The sequence below is a fragment of the Haplochromis burtoni genome, unplaced genomic scaffold (genome assembly GCF_018398535.1).
Source record: "Haplochromis burtoni strain Fernald_Lab_line unplaced genomic scaffold, NCSU_Asbu1 Contig_11, whole genome shotgun sequence".
In the NCBI taxonomy this organism is placed as follows: domain Eukaryota; kingdom Metazoa; phylum Chordata; class Actinopteri; order Cichliformes; family Cichlidae; genus Haplochromis; species Haplochromis burtoni.
The window spans coordinates 4,358,899-4,378,581 of record NW_024582372.1 but is presented as its reverse complement, the minus strand read 5'-3'; the positions used below and the strand labels follow the sequence as shown (position 1 = coordinate 4,378,581).

Here is a 19,683-nt window from a genome sequence, read left to right as displayed (position 1 = left end):
ACCAAAGTGCTTCACAATTAGTTAAGACCATGAGAAAACAATAGAAAAACAAATACAGATAAATGAGATGAGGCAATGACAATGTATAACATGAAAACAAAAAAAACCCATAACAAACATAAAACAAGCCTGATGGTACTCAAACTGAACTAAAAGCCAACATAGACAGTGCATTTAAGATGTGATTTGAAAGACTGAATAGACTCTGAAGTGGCTAAGTTATTCCAGAGTCTAGGTGCTGCGACTGCGTAGGCCCGATCTCCTCTATGCTTCAATCGAGACCTCGGTTGTACTAAGAGCATCTGGCTGGACGATCTCAGTGCTCTTTTGGGGTTACACATGTTGAAGAGTTTGCTTAAATAATTGGGCGCCATACCATTTAAAACTAGTAAGCAAAAGAATCTCAAAATGAATATGATAATCAACAGGGAGCCAGTGTAAATTTCCTAAAACTGGAGTGATATGTTCATACATTCTAGCACCTGTTAAAAGACATGCAGCAGCATTTAATAAGAATGTACTAGACCTAAAAATATGAAATAAAAAAACAGGCTCTATGGAGTGACATAGACATAAAGCGAAAATGATTTTGGGGCACTGATTTTGAAGCACCTGGCTGTCCACATGGATGCTTCAGTACTTAATCAATATATATAACTTAATTTAGATTTTGGAGAAAAAAAGAATTCAGTTTATGAAGAGGAACATCAAATCTCAGAATGGGCACCTACTGGGACAGGGACTAAACTAACAATTGTTAGCTACTAAACATCAATTGTGTAAAAATTTTCCATCAGCCTTCTTCCCTATCAATGGTCATGTAATCCATATTAACCTCCCCCAAATATCCCCACTTTAAAAAGGTGTTATCTTAAATGAATACAGAATAGAAGAATGGATAGATGAAAATCCTAAACACACACACAAGTACACATACTTAAAACTGTGCCTCTCTAATTCTGAACTGGGGTACAGATTTGCCACAGACAGCCTTGATGATAATTATTCAAACCACAGTTATTCTTTTGCCTGTGTCTTAATTACCAGACCAAAGCTTTGAGTTTGAACACTCTGTCCCTGTTCTATATGCTAATAACACTGCTTTCCACTCTAAAAGACTGCAACAAGAAGGAAAGGGAGAGAGAGAAACACATACAGCTTTAACTACATCCACCCAAACCTCGCTCTTTCTAAAATAACATATTAACAAATTAGTAAAATAGCAAATGTGTCACTATTAGATCATAAGCACTTTTGGTCTAAATATCATCCATTGCGTTATAAGAAAAAAATAAAGAAATTCCACTTTATTCACTGCTATTTTTTTTGACCCTGGGTTGTAGGTACAGCTTGATAATAGCACAATACGTACCTATTTAAAAAATAGTGGTGTTGATACAAATAACTTGGGGGATTGTGTCAGGAAGGACATCCAATGTGAAAATCTACCAAATCAAAACTCCTTGTGACTAAGGGAGTAGTTGAAAGTAGTTATTATACAACGTCATAGTTTCCCATAGGTTTAGATCCTATATGTAACGGCAGAATATGTGCATGCGCATATATGTAATCATGTATATATGCATACACGTGTGCTTTCTTAGATTAATCTTACACTTTAATGTAACATTTAAAAGGTTGTGTTCTGCAAATATTTTACTTGTCAAGTACACTATGAGAAAAAAATAATGAAGCAATATAATTACATGCACCTCTAGTGAATCTCATCCCAAGCTAGGACTTGGGATGAGGACAACTACACCATCATGGATTTTAGTTGTTAAGAGCAGTACTTGCTTATTCTTCTCATTAGAGACCTCCTCTAGATTGCAGGGGACATTCAAAGCAAAGGAAGTACCACTGTTAGACTGCCAGTTGCAGTCAAAAACAGTGGTGACCGATAAACAGGTCCCAGGCTAGCTGCTAAGCAGTGACTACCATTTCAAAGTGACAGTGGGGCAACTTTTCACTAATAATCAAAATCAGTAATCAATCATGCATAGGGTCCCTCTTGAGAACAAAAATATCTTGAAGCAGTTGTCAAATATATTTCTACAACCAATAATAAGTTATATTAAATGGTTCTTACTTATAGATAAAAAACTAAATTAGTAAATGTTATGCCTCACCCCAATAGAGTAGTAAACTAATTAAAAGTGTGGACTGAGTAGTCATAAGAATAGTTTATATGATCAACACCAATCAGTATCTTGGAAATTGCTTCAAACTACAGGAGAAATGTTCTGCTTTAGGGATGACAGTACACAAGTCAAATAGGAAGTGACAGAAAGCCAGCAAAATACACAGATACACACAACGCATAAACAAAAGTAAATCTCACCACCACTAAAGACACACACGAATACACAAACACAACACATAAGCCCAAAAGTACCAAGTACCAACCTAGCTACGGGAAGAGCAATGATGTTGACCCCAGGAACACAGCATCTCTGTCTCTGTCAGAGGGACTTGGGGCCTTTTGGTAAGCTGGATGTGAGTCTGTGTATTTTGGTGTGTGTGTGTGTGTGTGTGTGTGTGGGCTGGGGTCTGAGAAGTGAGAAAGGATGAACTGTGTGGGAGAGCCATCTATTCACTGCTGACAAGGTCAGAGCTACGAAGGGAAAGAGTCCCCTGCCATATGCAGGGAAAGAGAGGGAAGTATATAGAGAAAGATGGAGAGAGGGCGGAGAAGAGCACATAAACTTTCATTCTTTCTAGCGTGTACTTAAAAATAACGATAACAGAGTTACAGAAACGTAACACAAATTATGTGGATACCCACGAGTTAAAGTATTTTAAGAATCAAGCCTCATGTGTAAAAACTGCGAACTTAACCTCATTCCAGCTTACATCAACTTCATGCAATTGTGTGAAAATTTTGTGTATGTATGCGTCTTCAGTGAACATGGGATGTCTGAGGACAGTAGACAGCAAGACAGGCAATGATGATGCTAGTTGTAAAGACACGAGAGAAATAGGGAGAGAGAGAGAGAGAGAGAGAGAGCAAGCAGAATGCTAGTGCTGAATCAACAGTGACCACTGTGCTTTGTCTTCATTATTATCACAGCGAGGAGTCACAAAGATGCGTAGATGCCACACACATATGAACACAAGGATAGCTGTGGCTCAGGAGGAAGAATGGCTCGCCCGCTAACTGGAAAGATGGTGGTTTGATCCCCAGATTCTCTAGTCTGTTGCTGTATCCTCGGGCATGATACTAAACAACGAGTTATTTCCAATTCATCCACTGGACTAAGAGTGTGTGGCTGCCAAGCTAAAAATGCTTAGGCATAGAGAAAAGCATGATGTGTGTGTGTGAATAGTTGAATGATGCATACGGTAAAAAAAAAAGTGCTCTGAGCGCTCAAATAGAGTATAAAAGCACTATATAAGTACCAGTCCATTTACCATTTACAAATGTGCACACTTTTGCCATGGGAAGCATCAGACTGAGCACATCAGAACAACCGTGAGGACTCACACTTATGTTTGCACATGCGCAACTGAACTCCACACGGCCCACTTCTGTTGACTAATAGAAAGGAAAAGGTCTGTGGTATTTCTCTGTGTAGCCAGTTTCTGTAGGAATCCACCTCTCTGTAATATTGAGCTCAATGCCCATGTGTGTGCCTGCATATGTATCTGAGCATGCACATAATTGTGCATAGCTGTATGGGTGAGTGCTACACAAATGTGAAGTCAATCCACAGGGATGCGTTTCTCGTGTCATCTGAAGTGACTTTGCATCCATACATAACCGCAGTTAAGGTCACTTTGGAATTACAAAGTCAATACGTGTTACTGTCACTAGTTCAACAATTTTTTATTCATTACAGTATTTTTATTAAACTGCGCTATTTTCATGTAGCTCTGGTTAACATAAAATTAATATGTACATTTCCCTCTGGTTAAATATTAGTCTAATCATTATAACATTGTTGTAAAATGTGTGCAAAAGTGAATGTGTTTGTGTTTCCATAAGCCCACCTGCTTTGTACTAAGGAGATGATGTAACCGATGAGCTTGATAGACTTTGGCAGTGTGCTCTTTCACCATATCCAGACAGTCTCTCTCCCTTTTCTGGAGATCTTCCAGCTGATCAAGCTCCCTCCTGCAGGGAACATAAACGACACACAAAGATTCTTGCACTTCGGATTCATGAGGCTTTACAATAGGTATGCATTAGTTAGACATGTATAATAAATTAAAATCATTTTACACAATAATAATAATAATAATAATAATAATACATTTTATTTATAGGCGCCTTTCAGACCCTCAAGGTCACCTTACAATAACACGTGAACAATAGCATAATTTTTTTTTTTTTAAAATATAACAGTTAAGACATAATTTCTCCAATTCCTAAGTTGTCAATCATTATAATTCATATAGTAGAAATAACTCATCATATTTATATACTCATGTACAGTATGTTTTGTGAATGACAATGACTAAATGCACATTACTCTGTATTTTGATTACATTTAACTCTATACCACTTGGTTTAACAAGTAAGCCTAATGTTTTTTTTAATACTACATTAATGTGTTATATTACACATTTTCTGAGGATTCACCTTACGAAGTACTATATCTTAACACCAAATAAATCAATAACTTGTTAACGGTGTAAACTTCAGACAAGTACATCTGTGCATGTGTTATTATGTATTTGGGAAACAGTTGTTGGTCGTAAAGCTGACAATTCCCTAAAGTGTCCTTCAGATGAAGGAAAAAAACTACCTAATCACACTGAGGCATACATGGAAAGACAGAGGAGCTCTGGGGCAAAAACAACAGAATGACACTGCATAGAAGAAAAAAAGGCAAAATAACAGCGTAAGAGGCTATAAGTGGGAGGATGATTGATATATTTCATCATGGCAGCCAGGACAGGTCTGTCTATGACATCTGTTAAGCGAAGCTGGCTAAATGGGATGCATTAAAACCCCATACACACAGCAATTTAATTCCACAACCACACAGCAATGTTGTTACAAAGTGGTGATAACTTAAAAGGGGAATTGGAAACAATTACTAAATACACACATGTCGTCATAATATAAACACACACACACAAAGCAGGAGTAAAACCAATTTAATTCCAAGAGCACAATACCAATAAGAGTTTAACCATAGCTCATCAAGAATCCCGTGTCTGTTTCCCTCCTTTTTTCCTTACTTCTTCTCCGCTGTTTTTTTTCCCCTCTACCCAACTTCTGTTTTCAATTACAATCCTCCATAGAAGAATCAGGGTATTCAAAGTGTGTCAGTAATCTGAGGTTAACACATTCTGTGGCTACTGACATTTAAAAACAAATCACAACAAATTCCCATTGCCTGTGCATTCTCATTCATTCTTCAGCACCAGACTCAATTACAAAATAAATGAAAAATGCTTGCGGGTGTGTAAAGAAGAAGAGTGAATCTAAATATGTGCATTTGTGTAATATTAAATACAGTAATTCAATATAGTGTAGGTGTGTGGGGAGTAAATATTGAGGTTGCTTGGCCTCTATTTGTCCACCTAGCTAACAGGGATATTACTTATTAATGTAACATTTAAAGTCCTGGTTTAGGGACGGTGTTGTCCACGATATGTGCATGTCTGTATATATGTAGTCATTTCTGTTTGCTCAATTCTTAATAGCACCTTAAAAAGCTTGTAGTAATGTTTCAGGGGATCAGGACCTTTGTTCATATGTTCATATTTTCATACATATGTCTCTGGGCTGAAACAGTTTAACTGAGAATGTAGCAGTTTGTGCATTTATCATAAATATGCAAATGTGTATCTGTTTTTATACTAAATGTATGTACACTTTGCTTGTATGTGTATATGTATCTATATATGTGTGTGTTGGGGGGGTGGGGGTGCTCAATGAGTGACCTTTGCTTCCCTACCCCCAGCCCCAGTGTTATTAATTGCTCTGTAGTGGACAAAAGCCAAACAGATTTGTAACGGCTGAAGGCACCTCGATCTGTGTCGACCCAACCAGCCGCCACAACATACAACCCTCGTTAGCCCTGTTCAGCAAGCAGCACATGCCCTCGCGCCTGTGTGTGCGCGCGTGTGTGTCTGTGTTTATAAATGTGTGTGCGACTGACTGAGTAAAATTGAAAAGAAAGAAAGAAACACTATGTTTAACTCTGGAACAGCTCTGGAACATGTGCTACGTCTGGTTTATCAGCCTAAACTAATTTCTTGTAAAGAAAAAAAAATTATTGCTAGTTTTAACTAAAATTATACACATATGTATAGATTTACTATAATACATTAAAAATAAATAAAGTTATAGGTGACAGATTATAGGAAAAATCTGAACAATCCGAACCAGCATAGTAAAGGAAGTATGAGAGAAGGGTCACCACAAAACCAAGTTTTTCTCAGCTATCACATTAAATTTTTAAGAAAACATTAAAGAGCCACTCAAAGGCACTTTCAGCTGCTCCCTTACCCCCCCCCCCCCAAAAAAAAAAACCCCAAAACAAAGCAAAAAACTAAAAAAAACAAAAAACAAAAAAAACAAAAACAAAACATAGGTCCCAAAACTTTCAGAAGTACAGTTGGGCAATATATAGAGTAACCTCTGTGTCCGAAGGACAAGGCCAGTTCAGTTTTCTGGATCTAAGGCAACACTGCTTTAAAATAGTGACAATTTTGCTGACACGGTACAGAGCTCAGTAACTCTTCCATAAATTGTGGTCACTGAACATTATTCTTTCAAGCATCCAAAAATTCAAGTAAAAAAATGTAATTTGGAGCTATTTAAAAAAAGAAATGCACATCCTCCAGGCTAAATCAGAGAGACACGCTTGCTTTTGACTGTATGCTTGTTTTCAACATACAGTCAAAGGCCAGCAATACTGATGGTACAGGAGTGCATTTGTGTGCAAAATGAGTAACTTGTATATCTGAAAAGGCATAAGAATGCTGAAATTACATACATAGATTTTGAAGTCAAATATGTTCCCATTTACACTGTCTTTTTTTTAGAGAAGTTCTTGCTTTAGTTTCTTAAAGAAAAGTCACATTATGAAATTTTAAAAAGGCAATAAAGAGAAAACATTTCACTTTTAAAGTCACAGCAATCGATCTCCTTAGTTCCTCAGAGGATTACAGGGCATTTTCAGGCCTTAAAATGATCCCAAGCCAGGCCCAACTATGGGGAATTTTTTGTGCATTTATTTTTATAACAACAGAAACAAAAATTGAGCTAATGTATTGATTATTATCAGTTAACAGTTCATGTTAACAGTATGTGATGTAATGTATTATGCATATTAAATATTTTACACACACAAAAAAAGGTAAAAGTCAAAAAGAACACTTTTACCTATAATAAGGAGATAAAAAAGCAGGCAAGTGTTAAATTATTTTACCTTTACAGCTGATACCTAATTACAACAGGATAAATCATTAATTGCTCTATGTGAACCTTGATTTGTCCCCTATAAAACCATCTTTTCATGTTGAAGAAATTAAATAAACTCCCTGGTGCCTCTCTCTGTCTCTCTCCAGCTGTTTGTGCAAAGCTGCATCTATGCTCTTCTTCGTGCCACACAATTAGCAGTGAGCCGGATAAAAATCACTGCATTAATCCCAGTAACATTAAACTATACTGTACCACTGCTGGAGGTGCAACAAAGGGCTAAACATAATCATGCATGAACAATTTTGAAATGCGATGATGTGCAATTAAATAATAAATAATGTCACAACTTTCATTCCTTAATTGGTGTTGAAACACCAATTATATAAATATATTAATACATATATTTATGATTCATGAATCATGATATTCTGCCATTTAGATTATGTGATAATAAAATAGATATATGACATAAAATAAAAACTGAATAACAATTATTAACATTAGGCACATATAATGCGCTAAGCCTGTCATGTTGTATTCCTGAAGCACTGTGGCTAGAGATTATGTTTAATGGCTGCTGAACCGCTGGACAAGTTAATCAAACATACCTGAAGTACTTTTAAATGACTGAAACCCTTACTGACATTTTCACCCTGGATTTCTAACTTATTTAAATGTCTAATATAATACAGCCACATTTCTCACTTCTTCCTCAATAATTTAATCTCTGGTTCAAAACAGGGGATCAAGGAGTAATGGAACATCAGAGAGTGAGGCATTGTGGGACAGCAGGCCACACCTTCGGTCATCCAGGCCAGCACCGGAGCAGCTAATTGGCCAGGTTCTAAATATTTAATGGAGGCTTGACCTGATTGGCTGTTTTAATTGCTCCAATTGAATGATTCAATAGCTGGCAATGAGAGGGTAGTCAGCCAGTCAATTTAGACAGTGGCCAGCTCAATGTATTGAGCCTTGAACACCCTCATAACATAGCCTTTCCATTTAAGTGACTGACCGATTGATTAACTAATTCACTAAAGTAGTAAAACTAATGCCACCCAAAGGTGTTTAAGCAAACAATTAACCCCAGCTTTGATAATATTGCTAATCCACATTCAATAAACTGAGAGGAAAAAAACAAATAATTTCAAATATATTACAGACTTTTGTCCACTGTTCACTCTCAAAGTAATTTTCTTAAGAGACAAGTAGCAGTGCATCCACATTAAACTTCAACAGACACACACATAGCGAATATATAAATCCAATCAGACTGAAGAGAGAACTTGTCTGCATCCAAACTGGATCAGAAGGGAAGAGCAGTAAAAGAAAGACTGACGCATAGAAGGGGAGAGTGATCGCAGGGCAGACCCACACTCTCTCCGACATAGCAGCTCTCCTTTCATGAATGTCCTTGAGAGGGACACAAGAGATGGAGGAATGAAGAAGGCTGGAATGAAGGGAGACAGGAAAAAAGTAGACAGACGAAGAGACACAGCACAGCACAAAAGAAAAGAAGAGAAGAAAACACTTGTGCTTTTCAGCCTAGTGACAGTCCATAAATTCTCTCTGAGCCTCCTTTTTTAGCACTCTTTTGGATAAGTTAAAAGATTTCACTATGTTGTTGCAACATCACAGGGAGAATTATTTATCTGATTATGGCAGTAATAATTACCCCGCTGTTTATTGCAGATAGAGGAATAATTCATGCAGTCAACAGGCCGTGCTAGTGGCAGCAACGATGACACCAGCACATTTAGTAAATATGCAAAGCGGACTTGCTCCGCTTTCCTAATTGCCCCCATCGTCCCACAGCATGCCCTTATTAAAGCCCAGGAACTTTAAGTGTCTCCCTGACAAAGTGATAAATTGTTGGGGTATCAAGGAAAACTGTGGCAGAGTGGGGACTGCACTGGGGTCCTGACTTCATTAGGCTATGCAGAAGGAGAGGAAGGATGAATGAGGATGGACACTAAAGCATAGTGAACCTGTGGCAAGGAGAGCAAGAGAGAAAGATATCGAACAAAATAGATTGAGAAAGAGAGAGGCGAGAGGCAGAGATTAAGAAAGGGAGGCGGAGAGAGGGCGGTGGATAAAAGAGGATGGTGTAAGTGGCGTGGATTAGTTGTACCTAATGAAATGATACAGATGGTTTTGAACTGGGGAGCTCTGTCATGAGAAAGAGATTGGTATGGAGAATCAGAATGAAAAAGGACAAAGACAGTGAAGGGAAAATATGCAATACTCCTACATCATTACCATGCACAGCTGATCAGCCTTCAATAAATGGAGATCATTCATCTGACTTTGAATTTATTAATTTATGCAGTGGTTGGACAGACGGATGGACAGACTTGCGGAGGCAGGGAGCATGGTGATGGATTAAAAAGCAGACCTTTGCAGGGTTAGTGATCAGGCAGTGTGCAATCCGAGGGCTTAGCAGCTAACAGAGAAAGGATATTTTAAATAAATGCCGGCACGGCGTTAATTGATCGTGACCCCAGCAGCACTAAATAAACATGTGATTAAGTGAAGTGAAAGTGACCTCGTACCCCAAACCACTGTGGAGGAGGGGCTGCATGTGCATGTGTGTATGTGTGTTTTTGCATAAATGTGTGTATGAGTAAGAGTGTGAATGTACCACAGCTGATAACAAAAGCATAAGACCAGAATCCTAAAATGAAATAGCATCACATAGCTGGTCACTTTATCCTTACAGCTCCTTGTTTCTAAATTTCAATTCCTATGATTTTTGTTAACTGTTGTAAGTTGTGCAAAAGGTGCAAAGAGACAGGAGCCACAGTATATGCATATACTGTTTAGGCAAGGTCCTTGCAAACTAAAAGCTATAGCTTGCATACTTCTGAATTAATCTAATCTAGTCCTATGAAGTGATGTTCAGTTCAGATCAATGGTCTAATTGTTTCCTTATTGTAGCTTTATTACAGTGTGGTTAAAATTTGGCCTGATTATGAATACTTTTTACTATGAATTATTTTTTGTACTTTTGTAATGTCTTAAATTTCATTAAGACATTACAAGCAAAATAATCCCAGTGACTGGTCAGAATACTTAACGTAGTTGACATGTCTTTGTGTGTGCTCATTTTTGTGTTATATTATAGCAGCAACTCTTCCATGATGGACTTTAACAGCCTAGTCACTCCTATTTCTAAAAGGGGCAAAGAGCGTGGAGGAAAGGTAAAACGCTGCTGGGGAAGTGAGGGGGGGAGAGTCGGTGATCCAAGGAGCACTTTAACAAATTTACATTTAATTTTAGCAGGAAGCCTAAAGATATTTTCCTGTAAAATATATTAGCAACATTAAAAATGTGACTATTAGCTAAACGTGATGGTTTTTTTTGTCAAAAATAAAAGATGGTGTATCTCTAGCAGTAAGCCCTGAAGCGCAGGATGTTTTATTAATGCACGAGCTGCGGTTCAAATCAGAGGCTAATTTTTAATTTCTTCACATCGTTCACTTCTCTCTTAGCCTCAAGCGCTTTAGAGGACTTCTCTCTCTCTCTTCTGTCTTTCTCTTCTCTTTGTCTCTCAGTCTCTTTCATATCCTCACTTTTCCTTTCGCGTTACTCCAGTCATGTGTTTTGGTTAAGCATACACAATACACCTTTCAGACAACTGTCTTTACATTAATCAAATCAATTCATTTTGATTGATAGGCTATATAATAGGCCATAGTCAGTGGGCAAAGATACACCATGTTCTAACAGAACATATTAAGGCTAAGTTTTTTATCCTTTCCAGTTTGCATTCCTTTGTGCAAAAAAGGTACCCCATATTTGCTTCCTTTAATTGAAGATATTGTATTATATCGGTTATAATCTATCTAGAAGAATGCTGACACATGTACTGGCCATGTGAGAAAGACAAAAGCAACACAACTTCAAGTGAGTTTCAGGAAAATAAAACCAAATAAAAAGATAAAAATTAATTCAGGTCTCTTAAGGTCTCATAAATGAAACTATTTTTTCTCACCTGACTAGTTCATTTTTCATGACAAGTCCTTCCATATACTTTTTTCGTGCATAGAAGTTATGGATATACTTCCTCACAAAGAATCCTCTCCATGTCCGCTGGATCTGTGTGGGATTACAGAAGTTTTTATGAAGTTTAAATGTAACATTTAAGTAGGACACTTTTTAAACCATTGTTAATAAACTATACAATCCCTACTTTCAGAGGGACAATCCAGCACGAGAGAGACAGACTGTCAAACTGTCACATAACCATGTATTTAACGGCATCATCCACACTGATTGAGGAGGCTGCAGATTAGCCAGAACACACCCACACACAACAGTTGACCATTTTAAAGCATAGGGGCGGATGTCCTTCAGACTAATTAGGAGATTAAAACAATGGCAGGTAAAAGAATAATCACGGTATGAGAAGAGGGAAGAAGAAAGAAGAGGAGAAGTAAAGGATAGGGAAAAACAACAAAGAGCAAAATGAGAATTAGCATTGATCTGCCAGTCAATAGATAATTTTAAATAAAGTAATTGCCGCCTCCCGAGTTCTTGCTGACCTTTGTTGACTAGTGAAATCGATGCTGTTGAATCTAATACAAATACGAGGTGCGGCATGTAAACACTGGTTTCTATTACGGCCTTAATACATTATCCTCTGTTAGCTACCACACCAAGATAAAGACATCAGGAGGGGAGAGAAAAAGAAATAGAGTTAAAATTGATTTAAAGAAAATGTCACAAGGGGATTCTCAGATGATTGTATGTGTTGGGTGTGCTTTGTGGGTTTCTTTTTTTTCATTTATACAATATATTTGGCAAAAAAGTACAAATGTCTTTCTCTCATTTGTTTTTGTATCTCTGTTCAGGTCATATTGAAACAGAACAAACACTGAAGTCGAGAAAGTACAGAGTATGTGTCAGAAGACGTGGGATCAAGATTTATATTGCAGGTATTAAGTACTATATCTGTATGTCTGGTGTAAATAGTAGAAAAGTTTCAACAGGTGGCATCATAAAAAAGGCCAGATACTGCATGTATTTCCCTTATTGTCCTTTAATTTATTATTTCTAAAGTCTAAAGTCACATGTAATCAATCTGTTTTGAGAATTTTTGTCTTTGGATTTGCCCCATGACTTCTCTTTAGGTGCTGTGGGCAGTACACAGTCCAACACCAAGGGACCAATTTCACATATGAGGCTAAAGCCTTGGTCAAGGGCAGTGGGAGAAAAGTGGAGCACCCGGAAAAACCCCAGACAGACACAGAGGATACACTCAGCGCAGAAAAGGCTCACTTGGCCCTTCTGGGGTTTAAACCCAGTACTTTCTCGCATTGGTAACCTCTAAGCACCAGTCATTTTAACACAGTTCTCCATTAAAATTCCTATTGTCTCCTATAGGAAATTGTGGTTATTTTCATAGATAACATAGGTCTCTTATTTCAGTAGCTTCTCTTTTGGACTACATGTCGACATCACCTCTGAACTTTCACCCTGTGACCTAAACAGCTGGGTCAAACATTATTCGTGAATCTATGTCTCTCCTATAATGTGAAATTTATTGTAAAAGCAGGGGGTGAGCTTTATTTGTTTGGGTTCCTATTATGTGTAAAACATAAAGCCCTCAGTTCCCCGGCTTTTCCACCAATACGAAAATATTATAAACATCTCTTTCCAGCTGGACAGTGAATCTCTCTCTTCAATAAACACTGGCGAATTCTTTTGTTGGTCTATAAAACCCTTTAATGGTTTAGGCATGAAACTATTCACCAAAAGAGAAGGCCTATATGGAATTGTTAAAATATAAGATTTCTAGGCAATATCCTTGTGTAAAAGTGCCAAAGCATCACTCACAGCCACAGAGCTATGATTTATGAGTTGAACAGTAGTAGGTGTTCAGGGATAAAGACAGTATTTCAGGGCCATGAGCATTTAAGCAAAGTGAAAAAAAAAGTTTTTAACGTTATATATAAAATATTTGCTGTGGTTTGACACATAAATATGATAGGTCATTCTGATATAGAAATCTGTCCATTTTTATAGGGTTTTTAATAATAATAAATTATACTGGATTACCAACATGATGCTGCACTTAAAAAGGGAGAAAAATGGCCAACAAAGGATTAAAGAAATTTAGAGGTATCATGCTTATGGGCTGCTACTCACAGGGGCTCCCACATACAGAGAGCAACAGAGTGTCCCCCCACCACGACACTCCATTTGCTAAAACAAGACAGTGTGGTGATATTTACCCTGACCGCCATCTCCTCGTAGAAATTCATCTTCATGATAAAATATGCCGCCTGTGAACACAAAGGAAACGATGGTGTTACATCTTGTCTCCCAACCCTCTGATCTGTCCACAGCAGGCGTCAAAGATAAAGAGCTCTTTATACATAATACATTGCACAGGCAGCATAGATAGGGCCACTGTAGAGTGGAGGGAGGAGGGAAGGGGGCAGAAAAGGAGAGTGGGAAAGCAAGAGAGACAAGAGGAACGAGAAAAAGTCAGAGGGATGGAGAGAGAGCAGAAGAGAGACAGAGACAAAGAGAGAAAAAAGGAGAGAGAGAGAGTGGTTAGTGGGACTTTCTATCAAGGGGAGGACAGTACTCTCTTAATACACTAACACAGACAAGGGCCAAGAAAATCTATGGTAGTCAAGCAGCGCGCTAATGGAGATGTATGACGGCCAAACGCTCTCCTCTGGATTTCATAATCAATGACAGGACTGCCACAGAACAGACTAACAAAAGGCCAGAGAATATTCAGCAACATACTCAACGAGCCATCGCACTCCAAACGTGCCAGGCAACCACTGGGAGCACATTTCAGGAGCAAACTGGAGTGTGGGCCATAAAAGGGATTCATATCTCAACACGTCTTTTTTAATAACGACAAGGAAGAGAGGAAAAAGAGGAAGGAGATGGAAGACAAAGACTTGAAAGGAGGTTGTAAATTCAGCTTGATGTTTTGAGAAGAGGCTTTGTGCACATCACATTATACACGATAAGGTCCGCAAGAGAGAAAAAGACAGAGAGAGATAAAGGAGGTGAAGAGTAGAATCTCTCAGGGCTAATTTCAAAACAGTGCACTGTGGCAATTTTGAGTGATTCAAATTAGCGCTTGTCTGTTTCCAAATGAGACCAAACAGCCTCTTTTTAGCCCATATGTGTGTTGTGACACATCCTTCATTGTTTATTTCAACACCCCCCGCCACCACCACCCTTCCATTTCTTGAACGCCTCCCAAACGGTGGCTGGCAGTTATGCTTTAGCAAACAGTCAATTTACAGGCATGATAAATAGCTTGTTGTGATACGTTTACAAAACTCAATCCAGGGGAAAATTATACGTGAGAGCGCTGGGTATTGGATCCGGTATCAACAATCTGTTCAATTAAGAAGCAGTTGGAGGCAATATGCTGAAAATGGGGCCTTGTTTTACTAAAGCATACACATACACACATAGATACACAACTCTTTTCTTTTTTCTATATGCATCCCAAGAATTGTGAAATAGATGGAATTCCTTATCATAATGCATCATTTTTCCAAAGTGCTAATTTCCTAATGTGTAATGGGTGAATTATATTTCTTAAGGTCAGACGCAGGGACTTTAGGAATATAGCAATTGAATTCTAATGCGTGCTATCATAGCATAATCAATATATCTATAGTCGTTCCAGGCACTGGCTTACCTTCACCATTTGTCTGACACGTGCCCTTGCTGTGAAGCCCCGCCATATCTTCTGTATAATGATTGCCTTCTTGTGCAGATGGCTGTAATAAAATCAAATTGAGGAGAGGATTGGGTGGATGTTTTTTTAGTAGTTAAACTGAAGGAAACCCTGGAAAAAGTTATTCAGAAACACGTAAGGGAAGTAAAAGGTAAATTTCACTGGTCATTAACAAGGTTGTTTAAGCTGAGAAATTAAGCAATTCTGCAACCCTCCCCCAGAAAGCTCAATCCTAACAAAGCATGAAATGGAAAGTTTCCATAGTTATGAATAAGCTAAAAAATACCTTTATCTAGAATTAATTTATTAATTATTCAATTAATTTAACTTCCTAACATAAACTCTTTTTTAGGGAAAACAATAAAAAGAAAGTGATTTTCTGCATACAAATTTAAGGTTGTGAAAAGGCTCAAATGAAAGGTCAGGGAAACATTATGCTTATAAATACAAGCTGTCACAAACACACATGCACACACACACACATATAGACCATTCGTGCTCTCCCAGGCTTTTCGATCATGTCCGATGAGCCTTCCACCTCCTATAGTCAGCGGTACACATTTGTATTCATCTTCAAACATACTCTAAATGCAAGTCCACTGCGATTCTCTGCCTCCAATGAGGCCATCAATTTCCAAAAGGCCATTTATATGCCCAGAAAATCAATGCTTATAGTGGGGCTAGCACAACCCCGGAGTTGCACTTAGGCAGCTAAAACTGTTGCTAATTATCCACTTAACGCATTGATCAATTAACTAAAGTAATCTGAATTAACCTACTGTCTGGAAGTTTGTCTGCTGACCCTGCAGAATGGTGCTAGGGTCACAGTATGGGAACAAGCACAGAGATAGAGACATTTATTTCTCTGTGTGAGAAAAGAGCATAGAGTGCAAGCGACATTTATTCCTCCAGGCCATTTGCAAACTTCTGGAAGTGGGATAATTATGGTAGTGAGCTAATATCAGGGTTTCCCTTGATATGAACTCTTACAGCCTGTCTGAGTGTTTTACAACTCCAAAGGAACTACACTTACATTGATAAATAAAATGAATGTCTGCTTTGTTTTTGCATGAGCACCAAAAGTCTTTTTTTATGGATTACAGATACAAATCGGATCACAGAGATATACCATACCTGAGGTAAGCCCGCACCTTGCAGCCTCTGAACCAGCTCTGGATCTGGGTGACGGCCTGGTTCTCCTTCTCTCTGTTCTCATCAGCTTCTCTGAAATACATAAACACAAAAATATATCACTCTTCGCCTGGCTCAAAACGAGCCATTGGAGTTTACTACGCATGGCAGCATGCACGATATACAGTAAAGAGAATACATTGTTATCATAGCTGACTTAAGAATTTTCTGAAAAGTGCATATTAAGCTTCATTATAACACCAATTATTAAAACTGGCTGAAAAATCTTTCAACATTTGGAGACTAAACGCCACTTTTCTTTGACTTTAGCTAAACCCTTTTGGAGAAGCGATAATAAGTCCTTCATACGTAAACAAACAAACAAAAAACAACAACAACACATTTTTACTGGCAAGTTACACAGCTAAACTTTGCTTTTGCCCCATTTGTGTGGCTTACTCGTAGGGTGCTTCTGAGCATTACTGTCATTCTTAGGGAACCAAAAACTTGCATTGTAACGCCAAAACAGGACCGCAAAAGCTTATTAGCATACACAGTAGACGCATGACGCTAGCCTTAGTTCTGGGTGATGTTAGCTAAATGCTGACTGCTAAACTGCTAACAAGAACTCATAAAGCAATTAAACGTATCCATATATAGTTATGTAAATCATTAATCCATACCTGTTTGTATAGTAGTATTCCTTTTGGAACTCTTCAAATTCGCGTTTTATTTTCAACAGCTCCGCCATGTCGGTGTACTCAAGCGAGAGTTTACATGTTGTCTTGACAACACAGGTGTTTCCCAGGGTGCTGCAGATGCGTTCAAAACTCACAGGAAAAGGGAAAGTTCCTCCTAACGTGTCTATTTCCTTTCATTTCGACTATTGTAAAGCGTTTAAACAGATTCCAGTAACCGAATTGGGTTAATATCATGCGCTGTATGCAAACAAGTTTACATTATAATTTAACCATAAATTCCAAAAGTAATCCATGATAGAAATAAAAACTTCACGAAAAAATTTTCTTTTTCGTCCTGCAAACCACTTCCCACTTACTATACCAAAGCAAAAACATTTTGTAAGTAATAAGAATAGTAGGCATTAAAAATAACTAAAAGAGATTTTAAAAAGCGCCCGTTTCATAGATGCAGATTGTGGATCTGTGTATTGATCTGCCAGCTGCCTCACTTCTTCCATCCATCCCTTCATCTACTTCCCTCCTCTCCTGACGTTATCACCCTTCATCATACAGTTATCAGTTTATTTCTCCCCACTCTTCCTTCCACATTTTCCCCCATCTTCACTCCACTCTCCTTCAGTCATATTGCCCTGTCAAAATGATCACCTAAGCAGGGTGTATATGTGTGTCTGTGTGTGTATTTCTGTACTTGTGCAAGGAAATATATCTGTCTGGCCAGTGGTCAGAGCAAAAGACTGTCTGTATTATAGATTACTCCTTGGAGACAGGGAAACCACAAATAGTGAAAGTGAATGAGTATATGTCTGTCTCATTGCTCTTACATGTGTTTTTGTACTGGCATGCTTCGGCTTGTTTCTCTGTGAACTAGGCAGTGTGCTTGTTTGAGAATCCCTTTCAGTCTCTCTGTCTTTCTCTGAGGCCAATTTGCTGTCTGAGGGCCACCACAGTAGTGAAGAGCAGTAGGCAGACGTCCTAGGTAGAGTTATGGCTGGAGGGTTGAACCCATGGTGGCTCAGCTCATCCATCGAAGGGCGATAGGAGGGCGACCACCCTAGTAATTACTGGAGAAATGTTGTTGTGACAAGAGGGTATGAACAGCGCATGTGAGGAAAAAGAGAGCGAGTGAATGAGCGAGAGAGAAAAGAGAGATTTTTTGGGGGGGCAAGCTTTGTTTTTGACAAGACTGTAAAAATGCTGCAGGCTATTCGTCCTGCCACAGCACTGATTAGGTGTCACCAGGAGTGTATCTGTGAGAGAACAGCACAAAAAGGAGAGTGAGACCACTTCATAAAAAGACATCCTGTTTACACTCTTTCTAATGACACACTTACAGACTCAGCCTAACATCTTTTCCACATTCCTCTGTACAACACACCCTTCCAACAACTTAGGTGTACTTTCATCCTCCAGGTATTGTTCTGAGCAGTTCTGTCTTCTGTCTCTACTTTTCCATTTTCTTTCTACTTTCCTCTGTTCTCAATCAAAACATTTCCCTTGCTCACTGAGGCGATAAGTTCTTATCCAGGATTACCCATGTATATACTCTCTCCATCTCTTTCTCCATCTCTCCATACGGGGCATGTCATTTAACACGCCTAGAGTCACCTCTCACAGTTAGGAAGCTCTTCCCGCCAGTCATTGTCCATGCCCATTGTTGCTAAATGAGGGCCATATGCACTGTGGCCAGCACTGGTCATAAAGACACACACACACACACACACACACACACACACACACACACACACACACACACACACACACACACACACACACACAGATACCAGTGTCTGTGGCTATGTGACTGCCGCACATGTCTTCACACAGTGCATGTGTATGAATCATTATTGTATGTGTCAGTGTGTGACTGATTATACGTGAGCGTCTGTGTATGCAAGGCCGTCTGTGTGTCTTTCGATGCATGTGTGTTCCTTCCACCACAGTAGGGTGCGGCGGATGGAATGTGTGTTTCTCGGCAGGGCCAGTTCGGCCATTATTATTAAACATCTGTCCGCAGCACATTAATTCCCCCACTCTGACGCATCCCTCTCTGCCCAGGGATCACTTAATTGAAATCCATAATGACTCTTTCTTCTCTTCTATCCCACACTGAGCAAAGTGAAGCAGGGAAATATCTTTTAGACAAAAAGATATTTGTATCAGCTGTTATCTAATCATTAACCCACTGGTATGCTTTTTTTTTTTTTTAATAAAAGAATTATAAGGTATTCCTTGAAAGTTTAAATACTGGAAAACTTTAAGAAAAAACAAAATTATGTTCTACTAAGGAAAAAGATTTTTAATGAAGTTACAATCAGCAATTTATTATTAATTTTGAATTCATTCACATTAACTCACGTTTCAAATATTTTTTTAGACCTGCATTAAACACTTAAAGAGTAGTTAATTTAGGTTTTAAATAAACACAAATGCTAAAAAAAATTCCAAATGGCACCATATTTGAAGAGAAAATTCAGGGTTTGATTTCATATTTCATATCAAGTACTGTAAACTTAGTAGCATCCAAGTTAACTGCGCATAATTTCCAAGATGAGTTTTGTGATGAATAAACCACTGGTATCATTTTCATCAGTGGTGATTTTCCCATTATGTTCCATAAAAAAAGTAACGGAATTACTCATCACACACAAGCTCAGACTTTAAAACATGGTTTAAACATTTTCAGTTTGAGCCATGCTACAATGTGGGAAGTTGTTCCTGTTCTTCTTTGCAAAACTATGCAAATTGTTCCT

The 19,683-nt window shown here is 38.3% G+C and overlaps 1 protein-coding gene across 2 annotated transcripts in view; it reads right to left on the bottom strand.

Moving 5' to 3' along the window:
- Positions 1–17,024, bottom strand: part of spata17 (spermatogenesis associated 17) — a 50,206-nt gene extending 33,182 nt beyond the window's left edge. For both annotated transcript variants that reach the window (XM_005915033.3, XM_014340122.2), the window contains exons 1-6: positions 16,916–17,024; positions 16,236–16,325; positions 15,063–15,144; positions 13,618–13,668; positions 11,376–11,479; positions 3,991–4,114 (exon numbers count right to left, since the gene is read on the bottom strand). In XM_005915033.3, coding sequence (XP_005915095.1) covers positions 3,991–4,114; positions 11,376–11,479; positions 13,618–13,668; positions 15,063–15,144; positions 16,236–16,325; positions 16,916–16,983 — 519 coding nt within the window. In that variant the 5' untranslated portion in view covers positions 16,984–17,024. The remainder of the gene's footprint in view (positions 1–3,990; positions 4,115–11,375; positions 11,480–13,617; positions 13,669–15,062; positions 15,145–16,235; positions 16,326–16,915) is intronic.
- Between the last annotated feature and the right edge of the window lie 2,659 nt (positions 17,025–19,683).